General features: G+C 46.1%; 1 protein-coding gene across 1 annotated transcript; it reads right to left on the reverse strand.

Moving 5' to 3' along the window:
• Nucleotides 1–4,957: 4,957 nt before the first annotated feature.
• Nucleotides 4,958–18,099, reverse strand: LOC130431988 (spermatogenesis-associated protein 48). Its single transcript, XM_056761202.1, has 10 exons — nucleotides 17,517–18,099; nucleotides 17,361–17,407; nucleotides 16,913–16,989; nucleotides 16,179–16,317; nucleotides 15,996–16,100; nucleotides 9,931–10,013; nucleotides 9,762–9,803; nucleotides 9,525–9,632; nucleotides 9,336–9,437; nucleotides 4,958–6,941 (listed from the first exon to the last, which is right to left on the reverse strand). The coding sequence occupies exons 1-10, from the start codon at nucleotides 17,971–17,973 to the stop codon at nucleotides 6,809–6,811; spliced, it is 1,293 nt and encodes a 430-aa protein (XP_056617180.1). The 5' UTR covers nucleotides 17,974–18,099; the 3' UTR covers nucleotides 4,958–6,808.
• Between the last annotated feature and the right edge of the window lie 374 nt (nucleotides 18,100–18,473).

The following is an 18,473-nucleotide window of genomic DNA, read 5'->3' on the forward strand; positions in this document are numbered from 1 at the left end:
AATTTTTGCATTAATATTTATAGACATAGTCAATAAATAATGAGTTAGAGAGCAATATTGGCTGCAACAAATAGGGTCATTTCACTCATTCCCATATTTTGCCATAATATTCTGAATGATGTTTCTGGTGCAATGCCTTATGAATATCATAAATAAGAGTCTTTTTACTCCCTGCGATCCAAATGTTTGACCCTTCAGGTATCTCAGGAGCTTGTGGTGCAGGCTGGGAGGTGCTGAGTCATGTACAGTAGGAGGCCACTCTTATCTCCCCTCTCCAGGAGAACTTCTGGCAGTTGGGTGTGGGGTGAAACGGGAACCTTGGATGATGTTGACATTTTCTCTCAGGACAACCTATTGTTTGTGTAAGGTAATTACTCTCAGGACAGCTTTTCAAATTACTATCTTCCGATATCTTAACAAACAGAGCATAACCTGGCACTGACATGTGATGGTGGGACAGTCTGATCTCCATAGATTGAGTTGAGGGAATACTAAGGGGCGTAGTGTGACTCAACAAACTGTGTTTCAGCTTCAGTCAACCCCAGCAGGGTAAAGAGGCGGGCTGCAAGTTAGAAAGATAATTTGAGTTACTCTAAAACAGCACAGGACTTGATTATTAATACTCACAGAATCACTAAATCATCTGTTAAAACTGAAGTAAAAGTGTAGCAGTTTATTGAAAAGGTATAGACCGTGCAGCCGCAGTAAATGAACGTTATGTGACCCAAACATAGCTTCTGGTAGACCTCCACAAAGAATAAATAACTCTTGAGTAGCTTTAATGTAAATGAACACAATTCATATACACAAAACATATTAATATCAATTATTATGTATAAAATATATTGTTATATCAAAATCAAACACAGACCTGAAGTTAATTTAGGGCCGGGCACATGCGTCCGATGAAACCATCTATAATAAATGTTCATTATTTTTGGTTTGTTTGACATAATCTAAAAAAAATTATACACCCGACTCAAGAATAACATTGATTATTATTATTTACTTTTAATGTAAATTACATGAAATAAAGTCAAATTTCAGTGAATTTTAAATTTTATTTAATTGAAATTTAAGGGTAAATATTAATCTAATGTAATGTTAAACAAAACGTCTTAGTTACGGATATAACCTGAGTTCCCTGATGGAGGGGAACGAGACATTGTGTCGAACCGACAGATGGGGTTCGCCTTTGAGAACCTATCAACTTCGACTAGCTTAGAAAACACCAATGAAATTGGCGAATGAAATCTGGGTATAAAAGGGTTTTCTCTGCGTGAGGAACACCAGGATGAGAAGAGGTGCCACTTATGAGCGTATAGCCGCTTAGTGGTTGGGGCCCTGGCCTGAGTGATGGTCTCCTCGTCCCGTCCAAGGGCCAGACATGGAGGTTCCAGAGGTCTGGCCTGGGATGCCACAACGTGCCCTTCACTTGAGAAAGCAGATCCTTCGTCAGGGGAATCGGCCAGGGGTGAGTTGTCGTCATAAGCTTTAGCTCTGAGAACCAACTCCGTTTGGGCCAGTATGCCGCAACTAGTAGCAGTATGCTCCTCTTCCCTGACCTTGCAAGGGTCTGTGCTATGAGGCTAACTGGGGGGAAGGCGTACTTCCGCTTGTCCCGCGGCCAGCTGTGCGCTTGAGCAACTGTGCTGAGGGGGACCTCGGACAGGGAGTACCATAGGGGGCATCCGGTGGTCTCCAGGGAGGCGAACAGATCTGCCTGAGCCTGCCCGAACAGCACCCAAATGAGTTGGACTGCGCAGGGATGGAGTCGCCACTCTCCTCGAGACGTCGACTGACGAGAGAGTGCATCGGCTGTCTGGTTCAGGTCGCCTGGGATATGTGTGGCCTTCAGGGAGCGGATCACCTGGTGACTCCACAGGAGGAGGCGTCGGGCGAGTCGTGTTAGCTGCCATGAGCGCATGCCACCCTGATGGACCAGCACGTGCTTGTCCTACACGAGAGGTTGTAGCCTCTTTAGTGCAAGTAGCACAGCCAACAACTCTAGGCAATTGATAGGCCTGCGCAGGTGGGGGCCCGTCCACAGCCCGGACACTGCGTGCCCGTTGCACATTGCACCCCAACCCTGCATGGAGGCGTCGGTCGTCACCACGACGCACCTCATAACCTGCCTGAGAGGGACCCCTGTCTCCACACCTCTCTCCCTGAGGGGAGTGAGGGCGGCCTCCACGATCTTCGTAAAAACTCGTAGGGACAGACCGAAAGGGAGGATTCCCAAGGTTCGGCCAGAGGTGTCTCTCTAGGACCATAAGTGTGGACATCGTCCGACCCAGGGTCGGTAGCGGTGCGGAGTTCCTGCAATAGCGCTGGGTCAGTCTTACCCTTGTGGAGCTTTCTCAACGCATTGGCCTCCAGGATGGCCATAGCGTGGAGAGAGAGGGCAGCTTGGCCTTCAGCAGTGTAAGCTCTCAATACCAGAGATGCCGAAAACCTACACTCTTTGGACGGGAGTCTTGATCGAGCTCCCCAGGTGGCACCCGTCTGCGGTGCACCGAGACGGCACGTTCTCGACGGCACAACGATGTATCCTCTAGCTGCCCCACCATCAAGGAAAGAAAAGATGGCGGAACTAGTTTGACGTGCACGCGCCGAAAAAGGGGGCATTTCCAGGTCTTACTGAGTTCCTCAGGCACTTCTGGGAAACAAATTTGACATTCCGACATCCGCTTCTTCCAATGTTGCTTCAACTGCGAACGTAAAAAAAGGGTAAGTGGCAATCTTTTATGTTCCATGTTGGAAGGTGATTGGATAGGTGTTGTTGATAGTGAATGATGCAAGATTGAGTCTTCCCGGTAGAACTTGCGCTGAAGCTATATTTCTCAAGGGGCAAACCCCATATGTCAGTTCTACACAACGTCGAGAGAACGACAGAAAGGGAATTGAATTGTGACATTTCAAATATTTTTAAAGTGACGTACCACATTAATTTGAATAGATTTAAATGTCCGATGTGTGATTTTTTTGGAGGATCTATTGACAGAAATGCAATATAATAAACATAACTAAGTCTTCAGAGGTGTATAATGAACTTACATAATGAAGTGTTATGTTTTTATTATCTGAGATTTCTCTCTACATACACCGCGGGTCCCCTTACATGGAATTCACCATGTTCTTTGTACATTAGCCCAAAATTGACAAATTGCTCTACATGTGTAAGCCACCGTAGTGCTTTAAAAGAAAGGTGTGGAGCGGTGGCTTGAGCCGTCGGTAGCAATTCACAACCTCACCGCTAGATGATGTTAAATTTCATACAGTGGATCTTTAAATTAATTTGTTTTTTAAATATTTGGCAGTAAGAATTACATTTTAAAACAAGTTAACATACACACTCCTGAACCTTTTAAGGAAAAATCTGATAAAATCATAGCACCTATATTTGCAGAATTTTGCTTCCTATGCAGAATTTGGACTTCCTTTCAGACAGTAGTATGAACAAAATGATCACACCGGTGTTTACCATCAAACGAAGAGAAAACTGCCTATTAAATGTTATCCAGTCCAGAAACGAGGGAGAGAATACAGACGTCTGCGTATTGCTTATTTCATGGACCCTTAAGCAGCTTTTACGCCCTCCAATTTAGAACCTTAACAACATGTAATCCATAATTTGTTTAACTACCCAAATAAGTCGGAGATGTTCAAGATAGGTAATCACGTTAATAGCCTGGTGTATTAAAATTCGTAATCTGGGGCTGAAAAATCTCTCTTTCTCTGGGAATGCATTATGCAGGGGGATGTCAGAGTAAATTAAATTCCCCTCTGCACACTAAAGCATCAATTTCCTTATGGTAATTATCTGCAGGAATGGATGTGTCACTGGAGGGAGTCAGGCATGCTTGACATTTAGCCTCTTTATGTGGAAATGACGAAAAAAAAACTAAGCAGTGGGGGGGAAATTAATCTCTCGGCCGAGCGAGTATGGTGAAGACCTTAAAGGACTGTCGCTGAATCAGTCATTATGTTTGTGACCCCATCTTGAAAATTGAGCCCATGATACAATGTAGACAAGAAAAAGACTTAAGGCACAGAGAAGAGTGGAGAAAAGTTTTGTTGCAAAACTGATCACACATCTACAGTTTGGGGAAGCGGATATGGTGATTGGTGAGACAGATGCTGTTGGCTCTACATGAGCAGTGATACCTGTACCTACACTTGACAGCTGTTAAAGGTGCTGTGTGTAATTTCTTGCAGGATCTATTGACAGAAATGCAATAAAATAAACATAACTATGTGTTCAGAGGTGTTAAAAGACCTTACATAATGAAGCGTTATGTTTTTATTATCTTTGAATGAGCTATTTCTATCGACATACACCGTGGGTCCCTTTACGTGGAATTCATCATATTGTGTCAGTATCTGTAATGCTTCGATAGGGAGGGGTGAAGTGAGCCGTTAGTAGCTATTCGCAACATCTCCACTAGATGCCACTCGATTTCACTGACTGGTCCTTTTAATGTCACACAAAGCCCCATTTGGCTAATCGGGTGGACCTGGAGGACTCCAGGTGGGCCGGTCTGTGTTTTAGTCATGTGGGCCTATGTAGTTATGCCACTGCAGGGGCGGACTGGCCATCTCCAAATGCAGAAAGACGGCGGATAAGAAATTATGACAGCATCCCCAACCTCACTCCTCCTCTGTGTCACACTGAGTATTCTTGTGTACATTTCGGCCACAGGAAATATCCTCTGTTATTATCACATTTATATCACATAATTTTCTTTTTGAATGATGTCATGAATCTTTCATATTTTTAGTCCCTCCCCTACAACCTCATGGCTCATTCCTGTCATGTATTGCTCAATTGTTATTGTCAAATCAATTTAGAAAAAATCATCCACTGTCCTGCACAAACCGCTCACATTATTATATTTCTAACACTCATTTGCATCCTTGAATTTTGAAGAAATTCATCTGAGTACAAACTCTTTAGGATTTTTATTGATTATTACAGAAATTAAATCAACTATACATCCAGTATAGATTTCTGAAAACAACGGTCAATCTCATAATCCCTTACAGGATAAAGAATGAATTGTCTACACCGTCCTGCGCCAGTGGACACATATGGAAAACTGAAATTCAAACTCAACCTTCTAGAAGGTAACAGTACCTTGACTAATTCACAGACATGTGCACGTACACTCACATAAATTGTGATTTTAATTGACATTTGGTGATGAAACATGAAAAGGTTGTCTGAACAATTTTTTTTTTCTGTCTCATGTAGTGTAGGTGAGGCTTTCATTTTCATGGGTTCAGTATGATGAGCTGAAGCTCACTACAGAGAGAATAATTCAAATGCAAAAACAAAAGACCAACCTCCTCATTGCAATACAGCAGTGGTCCCAGCCACATCTCTATCTCTATAAACCCCACAGACAGGAGTGATTCATACCAAACACCCTTAAAGATAAAGGGGCTTCACAATGCCATGTTAGAACCTTTTTTGTCTAAATGGTTACCTAAAACTGCGAAGTGCCCAGAACATTAAATGGAAATGTTCATCCAAAAATGAGAAATTCTGGCACTGTTTACTCATCCTCATGTCATTCCACACCTGTGTGTTTTTCATCCTTCTGCTGGATCAATAACTTGATAAAGAGTCTTAGTCTTTTTCTATGTTACCACATCTTTTAAAAAGTAGCATGTAAGACCATAAGACAGTTCTCTGTAAGGACCAGACCACAATGATGACTCGTGAATAATCCTGGAGAAGCTGTTCAACCACTGCAACCAGATCAAGGATTCAGTGAGAGCAGTCTCATGAACCATTTGTCCAGAGCAATTTGTGAAGATTGTTTGGTTCACAAACGAAGACTCAAAAAAATGTAAAATTCTGCCTTTATTTATTTACCCTCATTTTTTGTGTGGATAGTTTGAGAAATGTCTCAGTGGTTGTGTGTCTATACAATGGAAGTCAATGGGGTCCCAATGCTGTTTGGATACCAACATTCTTCTAAATATATTATTTTGTGTTCTGCAGATAAAAGAAAGTCATACAGGTTTGAAATGACAAGAGGGTTTTTGTTGACCTAACTTCTTTAGGTACAGAATGTTTTTTTCGTATTTGCTCCTTTGTTGTCCCCACCAAAACCTGCGTCTGATGTGAGGTTAAGCAATATCAACTTTTAAGCACTTTTTATATTAACTAGTTGTAAAACTCTTGGGGTGTTTTTACTGGTGGGTTCAACTGAGCTGATTCCAAAGCGAACTGTTTTTAACACAGAAACACAAAGACGACAAAGGGGGAAACAGGAAACCAGCACGTTCCTATTTCCTGTTAGCAGGTGAAACTGCACTGGTATTCTCTCATTCTCCAAACCACAGTTCTTGGTGTGCAAAAGCATTTCAGAAATGAAAAGAAACAACAAAGTTTTCGCTCTGCACTCTGCAATGCTGCAATAAGCATGAAGCAGCTCTTTCCACAAGCAGTTTGTAAGTTTGAAATGTTCTGTTAGAATGTGCCGAAGCAATAATGTGCGCAGAAACGGATCTGTGACAAAATGATGCACTCATTTATCCACACGGACACACAATGTGTGCAAAGACGTAAGCACACACAGAATGTTTAAGACAACCTTCACATTTTCAGAAGCACTCATCTAAATCAAGGAAAATTGTGCTGATAAAACATCTCATTATTCACAAATCAGTCAATGACAGAGCATCATTATAGATCTATTCACAAACACAAATTGGATTTCATCAAAAGGAAGTTTTTCATTTTCCACTCTTTTCAACATTAATTCTTCTCTTGTAGGAAGTATACACATGCAGTGCCTTACAGATATTTAATGGAAAGTTTGGGTTCTTGAGGATGAATGTAAGGGTTTCCCGGGAGTACGGTGGTGACCATTCTTGAAAAAGGGGCTTTATGTCCATAGACCGGGGACTTCAGGGTACCAGGACTGCTCCTAGAAACAAAATGCATGTAATATTTAGGTATCCCTGTTGAAAAAACAGCATATGCTGGTTAGGAAGTTTTTTGAGGTCATGTGGTGGTCCTAAGATGTTCCCAACCAACTAGCTCCTAGATCGGGACCAGCTCATAACCAGCTAAGGGCCAACACATGACCATCTTAAACCAGCACAAACCAGCGACCATGCCTCGAAACATATGCTGTTTTTTTCTAAGAATCTTTAGATATACCTTCCTGAAGCTTCAACAATGAATGGTTAACAAGAAAATGGACCTACGTTGGAATCTGTCTCATGATTGATGGCTACCAAAGCAGCAGAGGAATGAAAACAGTTTGGAAACATTAACGTTAATACCTTAAAAGGAGGAGGGGAGAGTTAGAGGAAGTTATTAAGGTGCTGTAAGGAAAAGAGACATGGAGGCCTGTTTTATCGGCAAAGGAAACAGATATCACAGGGCCAGCACCTCCAGGAAAATGGATCTGGGTTGAGCAAAAACCACGATTACCACCGGTGACAAGAATGGCCCTGCTTTGGATAGGGCCATCTGGAGAGGTCTGCTCCAAAAAGACAGTAAACCAGCTACTCTGGGGGCCAGCAGCTAGGAAACACGTTTTCAAAAAACCCCGGTCCCTGGGTGAGGAGTTTGGTTTTCCTCCAGTGCTTTTCTCAAAGACCTCCTCCTCCTCGTGCTTCCTCTCTGTGCGAGCTGCACATGCCTCATTCCTACTCATTCTGAAAGCCGAGCACCTTTGCCGATGCAATGTGAGGGTGGAGGAACGCTGCTGCTCTTCCCGATAGTGCCTTTCTGATTTGACTCAGAAACCCACAGAAAAAAACAATTCTTTTCAATTTGACCATGACCGTGAGGGGTGAAAACTTTGTATGTCATGTTCGGATGCTGTAAATCGACTAAGCGGCAATGAGATGCTGTTCGCACACTTACAGCTATAGCCACACGCTGCAGTTATAGAGTAGCAAATGTAGGGCAGAAGCAGAGCTGTGTTCCTGACATAAGCAGAACATGCAAGAGTTTGACAGTGCTGATAGTGAGACAGACAAGAGAGACAGAGATAGTCAGATAAATGACTGCAGTGGTTATGGGAACATCTTCAGATTGATCATATGACACACTTAATGTTACAAGACATGTGTAGGGCTTCAGCATTACTGCAAAAACTGACATGACAATCATTTGTGTGAGAAATTGCTAACTGTGTCTTAAACAGTGCACTGGGTAATGCCGTTTGAATTAGGAGGAGGCCTAAATGTCATTCCTTAAAGTCACCATACGTCTAGTCTTCAACAATGTCAACGCTAACAAATCCTTGAACTATATGTAAAGTTTACTATGAAGAAATAAATATTGGACATATACAATAGTGAACACTTTGTCATGCAGTCTACAGAAAAAAGTGAATGAGCGTGAGATTTTAGATAGAGCTGCAATGGTTTTTACAATAATAATGATCATAATAATCTTATTTTAGAAACATTAGTTAAAATTATTAAGTATTTTATACATTTTAATTATTCAAGATTCGACAACAAAACGTAGAGTATGTTAAAGTAACAGAATATCAAGAAGCTTTATGAACTCAAAATACATAGTGCTACTGCCACCTGCTGAGAAAAAGTGGTATTATGTATGGTGGAATTAGTAAAAACTTGCCTTTAAAGTGATAGAAAAAATGTGGTCATTATTTACTCACCCTCTTGACATTCAGACCTGTATGACATTCTTTCTTTTGCAGAACACAAACGAAGATATTTTGAACAATGTTGGTAACTGGCACTCATGTATCCATACAAGTGAATGGGGCCAGTGCTGTTCGGTTTCCAACTTTCTTTAAAATATCTACTTTTGTGTTCTTCTGAAGAAAGTCATAAGGGTTTGAAATAAGTAAGTAAGTAAAGTGAGTTTTCACTTTAACATATTTTTTTATTTAAAGAGATAATTCGCAAAAACATATGAAAAATCTGAAATCATGTTTTTTAAATTGTGCATTCTTAATATCAAACTGCAGTTGGGTTGTTTTAATGAAATAATAATAACTGGGAAAAAAAACATACTAACACAATAAAGACATGATAACATACTAAAATAAACATGATTTTTGCAAATCATTTAAAGACATGTTTCTAGATTTTCTAGATTTTTTGAATAAAAAATTAAGCACAATAAACACCATTCTTTTGTGATATGTTGATTGGTGACTTGTGCAAACAAATTGTGTATATGTGATTAAATTAAGTCTAAATACTTAAAAAACAACTTATAATTTAATTATTAGATAATTCTGTTTAGCAAAACAGCAGTAGTAATACATAAAATAACATTATAAACCGTGTTTTTGTGATAATAAAAATATTATACTGAAGTAACTTACCCTGCTGTGTGTGCAGTATACGGTACATAAGGAAGACTGACAGCTGAGGTCTTGGGTCTGTCAAACCGGGCTTTTCCGGTGTAACCAGGTATAGTATTTTGGCTACAGAGTAAACACAACATCTGCCATATGAATGGTTCAGCATGATGGTTATAATATACAAATGCTGTCTGATATCCAGAATCATACTAGCTTGTAGATGTTTGTTGAGGCACTGTGGTCCGCAGAAGAGTTAGAGGTATAAAGTCTTCATCTGTGATGTCCACACTATCCATGTTCTTAGAGCCCACTGTTCCACTGTATAGTATGACAAGACAACATAATTTAAAGCCTAACACTGGCAGGTCTATATAATTAGGAGTTTTTAACATACAGTACAGATCTTTTAAGGCAGATTTGTATAAAAATGTATCTGCATCTGCTTACCAGTATAATGGTATTTGGCCTGATTTTGGACATGGGCTGCAGCTGTTAATAAACACAATTACAGTCGAATGTTATTCAATTTGTATTGAAAATATAAAAAAATATATGGAAGAGTAAAAGACAATCTGTAATATGTATAATTGTTATAGTATACTACATTGGAACTTACAAGCTTATGGGTTCCCTTTCTGTCGGTCTCTCGACGTTGTGTCGAGAACGACAGATGGGGTTCGCCCTTGAGAACCAATCAACTCTGACTACTATAGAAAAGGCCAATGAAATTTGGCGAATGCAATTTGCATGCCGGGCTCCGCCCCCGGAAATCCGGTATAAAAGGAGGCCGGCGTGCAGCATTCACTTACCTTTTGTTCTTCAGAGCCATCGCTCATGAGTACAACTCAGGATTCAATCCTCTACAACTACACGCTGGTGCTACGACGTGTTACAGCGGATCGTCCCTTCCTGCAGCGACCTTCCCCTGGGCGTCTCGGCGGTTCCGGAGGTGTTAGAGATTTTTTCTAAAAGTCCTTTTCAGGACTGACTGAGCATTCTCCAGCGCGGCATGTCCCGCTGTTCTCTTGGGTGCGGCACCCTCATCGAGGAGGGGGATGGACACGATCGCTGCATTAGGTGTCTGGGCGTCCAGCACACTGAAGCAGCGTTCGTTGACACATCTGCCTGCACTGCGGGCAGATTGTCATTCAGAAGTTGCGGTCACGGGTGGCTGTCTTCCTACGGGAACCAGCCACCATTTCGTCTGCTACCCGGGCTGTGACATCTGTGGCTACGGCCCCGATGACCACCCACGTTAGCAGCGTTAGTGATACGGGGAACTCTGCGAACGTAAACCCGCCAGCCAAGTGCTCACGGGCCGATCGCACCCCGATTCGCTCTTCTGAACGTTCCCCAACCGGCGGTGGCATACCGTCCGGATCCTCACGCACACACTCGGAAACGATGTGTGACGTAGATGAGATGTCGCTCGCAGCATCGGAGGGAGACTGGCATCCGACTCTGCCGAATCCAAACTCCACCCCCAGCGGTCGAGTTCAGGAGGAAGCAGAAGTGATGTCATCCGTGCTAACCCGGGGATACGTGGTTCCCGAGGTCGGTGCGCGGTGCAAACCGCGCCCACCCCGGGTGCCATGTTTTTCCCGGAGGTGCATGAGGAGCTGTGTAAAACTTGGAACGCTCCACTCACGGACCGTTCCAGTGAAACCAGCTCCGGCTCCCTTACTTCCCTCGATGGTGAGGCAGCCAAGGACTGCGTCGAGATCCCCCGGGTGGAACGTCCGCCTGCGGTGCACCTGTGCCGCGGACGGCTACCACCTGGGGGGGGATCGACCACTCCTACCGTCCAAAGCACGTAAGACTTCGGCATCACTGGTGTCGAAAGCTTGCGAGGTTGCGGGCCAGGCTGCCTCCTCTCTCTATGCCTTGGCCATCCTGCAGGTCCGCCAGGCCAGGGCGTTGAGAGGGCTCCACGAGGGTAAGGCCGACCCGGGTATAATGCAGGATCTCCGTGCCACCGCTGACAGCGCTCTACGGGCGACTAAGGCGGCGGCACGGGCCCTGGGTCGGACGATGTCCACGGTAGTGGTCCAGGAGAGACACCCCCGGCTATACCTTGTGCAGAAGAGTGACAGCAAGGAAGTCCGCTTTCTTGATGCACTCATCTCGCAGGGTGGGTTGTTGGTAACACCGTCGAGGACTGCGCTCAGCAGTTTTTTGACGGCGAAGCAGACAGTGGCAATTAACCACATTTTTTTCACGCCGCGACTCGGCCGCCTACAGGCCTCCGAGATCTCACGTGACGTCTGCTTCCCTGCAACCCAGGACCCTTTCGACATCGGCTCCGGTTCCTGTGCCCCCACAGGCGGCACCCCGGAAGCAGAGGTCGAGGGGGAAACCTCCACCCCGTCAGCAACCTCCTCGCGAGAAGGGACACTGACGGGAAGACCCCAGGGAGAACAACATCGGGCCCGAACCTTCACAGCCACGGCTCTGATCGGTCGGTACGGGACGACTCCTGCCTCGTCACCAAAGCCGGGCCCTTGTTAGGGCTTGGCGCCCACTTACTCACTGAGTTTTCTGTTCTCCCCGGGTTTACTTGCAGCCGATCGCACACTCCACTGGACTGTGCTCGGCGAACCGACCTCACACCCTGGCGAGGCGTGAGGTCGTACACATACGACAGCCGTCACCACTCTCAAACCGACAGTGCGTGCCGTTGTCCCGCCAGGCAGGTAAGCAGGCGGAGCAAAAACCTTCCCTCCGGGGACTCCCCGCGACATGGTTAGCTCTGCCAGCCGACGAACCACCCCCCGTGGGAATGATGAAGCAGACCGTCCCCTTGGTCACCCTGTCACAGTCCCTGGGAGCTCGAGAGCTGCCCACACTGTCTCGCTGGCTAATGAGGGCGGTCCGTCTTGGTTACTCGATCCAGTTCGCCAGAGACTCACCCAAGTTTCGGGGCATCATCTCTCCCTCTGTCAGAGGCAGGGACGCCTCCGTACTTCGGGTAGAGGTCACCACCCTTCTGGCAAAACAGGCATCGAGTTCGTCCCTCAAAACCAAGATGTTCAGTGGGTCACCACCCGCACTTCATCGTTCCCAAGAAAGACGGCGGGTTGCCCCCAAAGGCTGCGTACCCTGAACAGAGCACCTTCACAAGCTGCCATTCAGGGTGCTCTCACAGAGGCGCGTCCTGACATCTATGAGGTGTCAGGATTGGTTCGTGGCAATCGACCTGAAGGACGCTTACTTTCATGTCTCGATCCTCCTCGACACCGGCCGTTCCCACGGTTCGCGTGCGAGAGGCGGGCATATCAGTACAGAGTCCTCCCTTTCGGTCTGTCCCTGACCGCCCTTTCTCCCTGAGAGGAGGAAGGCGAGCGGGTACTAAACTATCTCAGCGACTGGCCTATCTTGGCACACTCGCGAGATCTGTTATGTACACAAAGGGACCTGGTGCTCCGGCACCTAGGTCGATTGGGACTCCAGGTCAACCAAGAGAGGGGCAAGCTCTCCCCAGTGCAGAGCATCCTCTTTCTCGGTATGGAACTCAACTCTGTCACCATGTCGGCACACCTGTCCGCAGTTGTGCCCAACCAGTGTTGAACTGTCTGAAATGAACATTTTAGGCAGACAGCGGTCCCCCTGAAACAATTCAGAGGCTCCTGGGACACATGGCGTCCTCGCGGGCTAATACCCCTCGAGTTGATGCACATGACACCGCTCCAACACTGGTTTCAGAGTCGAGTTCCGAGGAGAGCGTGGCACACCGGCAGCAGGCGCATGGTGATGCCGCCCTGCTGCCGACGCACCATAACCCCTAGTCTTTATGACTTTTTCGACGGACTCAGGTCCCTCTGAGCAGGTTATGAGGCAGGTCGTGGTGACGACTGAAGTCTCCCTGCAGGGGTGCGGTGTAGTGTGCAACGGGCACGCAGGTGGGGTGTTGGACGAACCCCCGCCTGCGCTGGCATATCAATTGCCAAGAGTTGTGGGCTATGCTACTTGCACTGAGCAGGCTACGGCCTCTCGTGCGAGACATACACGTGCTGTTCCGAGGACAGCACTATAGCTGTAGCGAATACAGATCGTCAGGGTGGCGTTCGCACACAGCAGCTAAACACAACTTGCTCGACGCCTCCTCCGGTGGAGTCAACAGGTGACTCGTTCCCTGCAGGCCACACACCCCGGGCAAACTGAACTAGACAGCCGACGTGCTTTCTCGCCAGTTTATGCCTCGTGGAGAGTGGCGACTCCACCCCCGTGCAGTCCAGCTCATTTGGAGGCTGTTCGGGTAGGCCCAGGTAAAACCTGTTCACCTCCCGTAACACCACCATTTGCCCGCTTGATAGTCCCTGCCCTCGGCACGGATATCCTTGCGCACAGCTGGCCGCGGGATGGGCGGAAGCACACCTTCCCCCCCGGAGCCTTCTTGTACAGACTCTGTGCAAGGTCAGGGAGCAGGAGCACCAAGTGTTATTGGTTACACCACACCGGTCTAACCGCACTTGGCCTCAGAGCCGATGCTCTGGACAGCGACTCCCCCTGAACCATTCCCCTGACAGAGGACCTGCTCTCTCAGGGGAAGGACACGTTCTGGCATCCCAGATCAGACCTCTGGAACACCCATGTCTGGTCTCTAGACGGGACGAGAAGATCCTAAGATGGCTACTCCCCCTATACGGCTGAGACCATCACCCAGGCTAGGGCCCCATCTACTAGGCGGTTACACGCCTCTAGACGGTGCCTCTTCTCGTCCTGGTGTCTTTCTCAACGAGAAAGACCCACTGAGGTGCTTGATCAGGATTGTGTTCCCCTCCTCACGAGACTGGAGACTAACATCTCCCTTCCACACTGAAAGTGTATGTAGTCGCTATTGCCACTCATCACGACTCAGTCGGTGGAAAGTTTCTAGGGCAACACGACCTGGTCACCAGGTTCCTAAGCAGCGAGAGGGCGGAATCCGCCTCATCTCCGCTCCATACCCTCTTGGGACCCTAAGTGGTCCTGGGGAGCCTCAGGGCCCCCCAAAGAGCCCCTCGGAGGTTCCGATCTTCCTCATAGAGTAAGACGGCCCTCCTGACGGCGCTCACTTCCTTCAAGAGGGTAGGGGACCACAGAGCATCCTCCGTGTCCCTGGATTGCCTTAAACTCGGCCCTGGAAACTCTCACGTTATCTTGAGACCCAGGCCCGGGTGCGTGCCCAAGAAGTTCCCACTACTCCCTCCGGGGCCAAGTGGTGAACTTGCAGGCGCTCCCCATAGGGGAGGAAGACCCAACCCGATTAGTGTTGTGTCCAGTACGTACTGGACCGCACGCAGAGCTCTGAAGCTCTGACCAGCTCCGTGTCTGTTGGAGGACAGCAGAAGGGGAAGGCTGTCTCCAAACAGAGGCTGGCGCACTGGGTCGTGGACGCCGTTACGACGGCATTCCGATCTCAGAATCTCCCATGCCCATTGGCAGTGAGGGCTCACTCCACACGGAGTTTAGCCACCTCCTGGACACTGGCAGAAGCGCCTCTCTAGCAGACATCTGTAGAGCTGCGGGTTGGGCTATGCCCAAACACCTTCGCAAGGGTTAACAACCTTCGCGTAAACCCGGTGTCAGCCCACGTCCTGCGTGGCGACATGTAGGACTGGCATCCGGGGGGGCGTATGCCTGCGAAAGCACCTTTCCACCCTCTAACAGGTTGGGTCAGTGTGCTATTTACCTTTTCTTCTTACCCGAACACATCGCTAAGAAACTGGTACCTCACCAGCCTCCCTTCTTACCCAGACACTGGTTAAGAATAGGCATTCCATCCATCACCAAACAAGCACCCCCTGGGGGCTGGCTGGGCAGAGCAGCCTTCCCCCTTAGGCCGGGATACCATGTGAGCTATCACAGATAGCTCTAACCGGACCTAGTGCTACCGGACGTCTGTAACACCCCCTCCGTGGGCTGTTCCGTCTGATGTATCCTCATGAGAATGGTTCCCACTCCTGGTAACCCATGAGCTTCCCCAGGTGGGCCTCCACCTCGCGGTTAACTACTCAGTCCGCACGTTCCATGCGTTCTCCTCCAAGGACGAGACCATACCTATATCCACCATATTCCTCCCCACGGGTAGGAGGTGGCCTCTGTAGCGCTTCTCTGATTAAGAGTCGCGCTTACCCGGTGTAAACTGATCTGGACGGCCTCTCGCCTATAGAGAGCTAAGGCCCCGTCCGTGAAAGTTACCGGTCAGGGCTGTACCCATCTTTCTCCAAGAAAGCTCTGGAACCCCCCGACCACCACACTGGAAGGTTACAGTCTCACGAAAGCTTCGAGATGACACGCCCAGGCTTGTTACCGTCGCTTCGCTAGAGATTGTGACGCGATACAGCGTTGTGGCGTTTTCCATAGGCAACCCCATCTGTCGTTCTCGACACAACGTCGAGAGACCGACAGAAAGGGAACGTCTTGGTTACGTATGTAACCTCAGTTCCCTGATGGAGGGAACGAGACGTTGTGTCCCTTATGCCACGAACACGTATCGTATTCTGCTGCAGTTTGAGAGGTCTCAGGCTCTTCAGAACAAAGGTAAGTGAATGCTGCACGCCGGCCTCCTTTTATACCGGATTTCCGGGGGCGGAGCCCGGCATGCAAATTGCATTCGCCAAATTTCATTGGCCTTTTCTATAGTAGTCAGAGTTGATTGGTTCTCAAGGGCGAACCCCATCTGTCGTTCTCGACACAACGTCTCGTTCCCTCCATCAGGGAACTGAGGTTACATACGTAACCAAGACGTTTCCTAGGGTAAAATGTGGCACGCAACTGTTGTTTAGTCCGATGGGATCCAATGGCCTGAAAGCAAGTACATCTCTCTCAATGTGTCGTGATCAATGCAAAATCTATCTGTCACTCATAGTACAGAAGACACACCTGCCAGAGCTCAGGTCTACTGTGATATCTCTTCAGCACAGAATGTTGACTCACACGGTCGGCCATTTTCTCCAGAGTAGTTGTGGGAGGTTTGTGACGAGGGGGTAACTTTGAGTCCCAGTCCACGTCCTCATAACCTCTGCACATAGTATTTCCACACAATTACATAAGGGATCCTTTTTATTAAAAAAATCTAGACACAGTAATATGGACCCTGATGTGAAGCAGAGGGGCCTTGTACCATGTAGTTTATTTTAATGGCTGTATAATCCTGTACTTATTATGAGACTACTTGTCAAGTCAATAGATATGAAATATTTCCGAGATGAAATTATGTTTTGAGATACATGTGGAATGCTATGAAAGACATTAAAGCAGAGCTTTCAGCTGGTTGAAAAAAATATTCAATTAAACTTTACTGCCAAACAGAATGTTATGACTGAGCACTCAGAATAAGACATTTTTTTTATAGAAAAATAAGAAACATAATGATAAAACTTCCCTTACACATTCACCCGGTAACACTGATAAAATGTATATCTTTAATGCACTTCACATCAATTTGGATGAAAGCACCTATCAAAAGACTAGGCAAACAAGTGCTACAGAGTGCATTTATAATGTATATAATATAATATAATATAAATGCAAATGAGCAGGTTTGAGGTATAGTCGAGATAAATGCATAGCAGTAGTTCTGCTGTTAAGAAACCTTTTAGATGAACTGATCAAACCTTTGGGCTGTGGAAGTGTAGATGAAATGTCGCGCTGCCTTCTCAATACTATCAGGTAGAGCAGACAGACAGGCATCCTATTAGCAAAAGTGCAAAGGGTAAACTCAAATATCCCAGTAGTACATGAGAAAAACAAACATCAATCTCACAACCACATTTAAAATTAATAATGTATACCATAAATTCTTCATCTTTTTTACTCTCATATCATTAAAAACCTGTATGGCACAAAAGAAGATATTTTGAAGAATGCTGGTAACATAACAAAATTGGCCTCCATGGACTACCATTCTAGGAACACAAAGCCACTGGGACATTTCTCCAAATATCTTCAATTGTGTTAACACTGGAAAGAGTCATATAAAGGTTTTGAACCACACGAGGGTGAAAAATATGACAGAATTGTCTTTTTTTCCATTATTTGTACAACACTCCTGTTTTAACTGACCGTGTTTATTTCACTGCTGCCCAGAATGGTGGGCACAGTTGCCCACCCTGAAAAACAAAGCAGACAGAAATACTTACTGAATATCAGAATATAATAGTGTCATACAGTAAATTAATTTTGCTTCAGCTACAGTAGAAAGCAAAACTTGCTTTTTACCTCCGAGTTTCAGCCTAGAATTCCACCTGTTGTGATCAGACGCCTCATACTGTAGAGCTGAAGGTCTCATTGGAGGAGTCTGAGGTCTGTCTCTCACCCCAGGCGGAACCCACAGATCGGACGGAGGGTAAACTCTATCAGAGAACGGTGTCCTAATCTTTGAGACCAGATGCATCCGTGCCGCTGCACTCAGTTGACCCGAACACGGATCTATAAGGGGCATGTCGTCACGCAAAGGTGCCAGAGGTGCGTTTTCATCCGGAGGCTGGGCTACAGGATTACATTTGGAGAATTCACGTCTGTTTTTCTCAACCATGCTGTCAAGGTCATACTTCCCATCGGGACCTCTATCGCAAGGCACATTCAGACTTCTGCACAGCCACCTGCTCACTCCTTCTGAACTCACAGCGGGCGTCCTGAGAAAACGCACGCGATAAGGAATAGACCCGCTGTCCATTAAATTACTCCTTAAAGAAAACGGTTAACTAATGTATAGAAGCGTATTTTATAAGTGTCGCGTGTCTCTTCTGGGGTTGATGGAGGCTGCTGGTGTCATCCTCAGCGTTAGTGGTTGCCAGGAGACTGTCATGAGTTTGTCATTTGATGGCCTCATGTGTCAATGAAGACAGCGGGGGTTAAATTACTGACATGTTTCTCTGACACGCGCACGCACACGCACGCACATACAAAGTCTTAAAGTGAGTATAGTGATTATATACTATGTTAATATTATCTATATTGAACAATATATATGTATAGTTAGGTTGTCCTAAATGCAGGAAAGAAATGTACAGGATATATGATAAACATAATATCATAAACGCAGTAACATGTTGTTGTCACCAGGTGGTGACAGATTGTTATATATTGGATAAATTTACACTCGTGTTTTTAATATTTAATTTTAGTTCTTGGATTTAATACTGTATAAAAGGCACTTTACAGAGACTTAAAATA

This window comes from Triplophysa dalaica, chromosome 11, assembly GCF_015846415.1.
Source record: "Triplophysa dalaica isolate WHDGS20190420 chromosome 11, ASM1584641v1, whole genome shotgun sequence".
NCBI classification, from domain to species: Eukaryota; Metazoa; Chordata; class Actinopteri; order Cypriniformes; family Nemacheilidae; genus Triplophysa; species Triplophysa dalaica.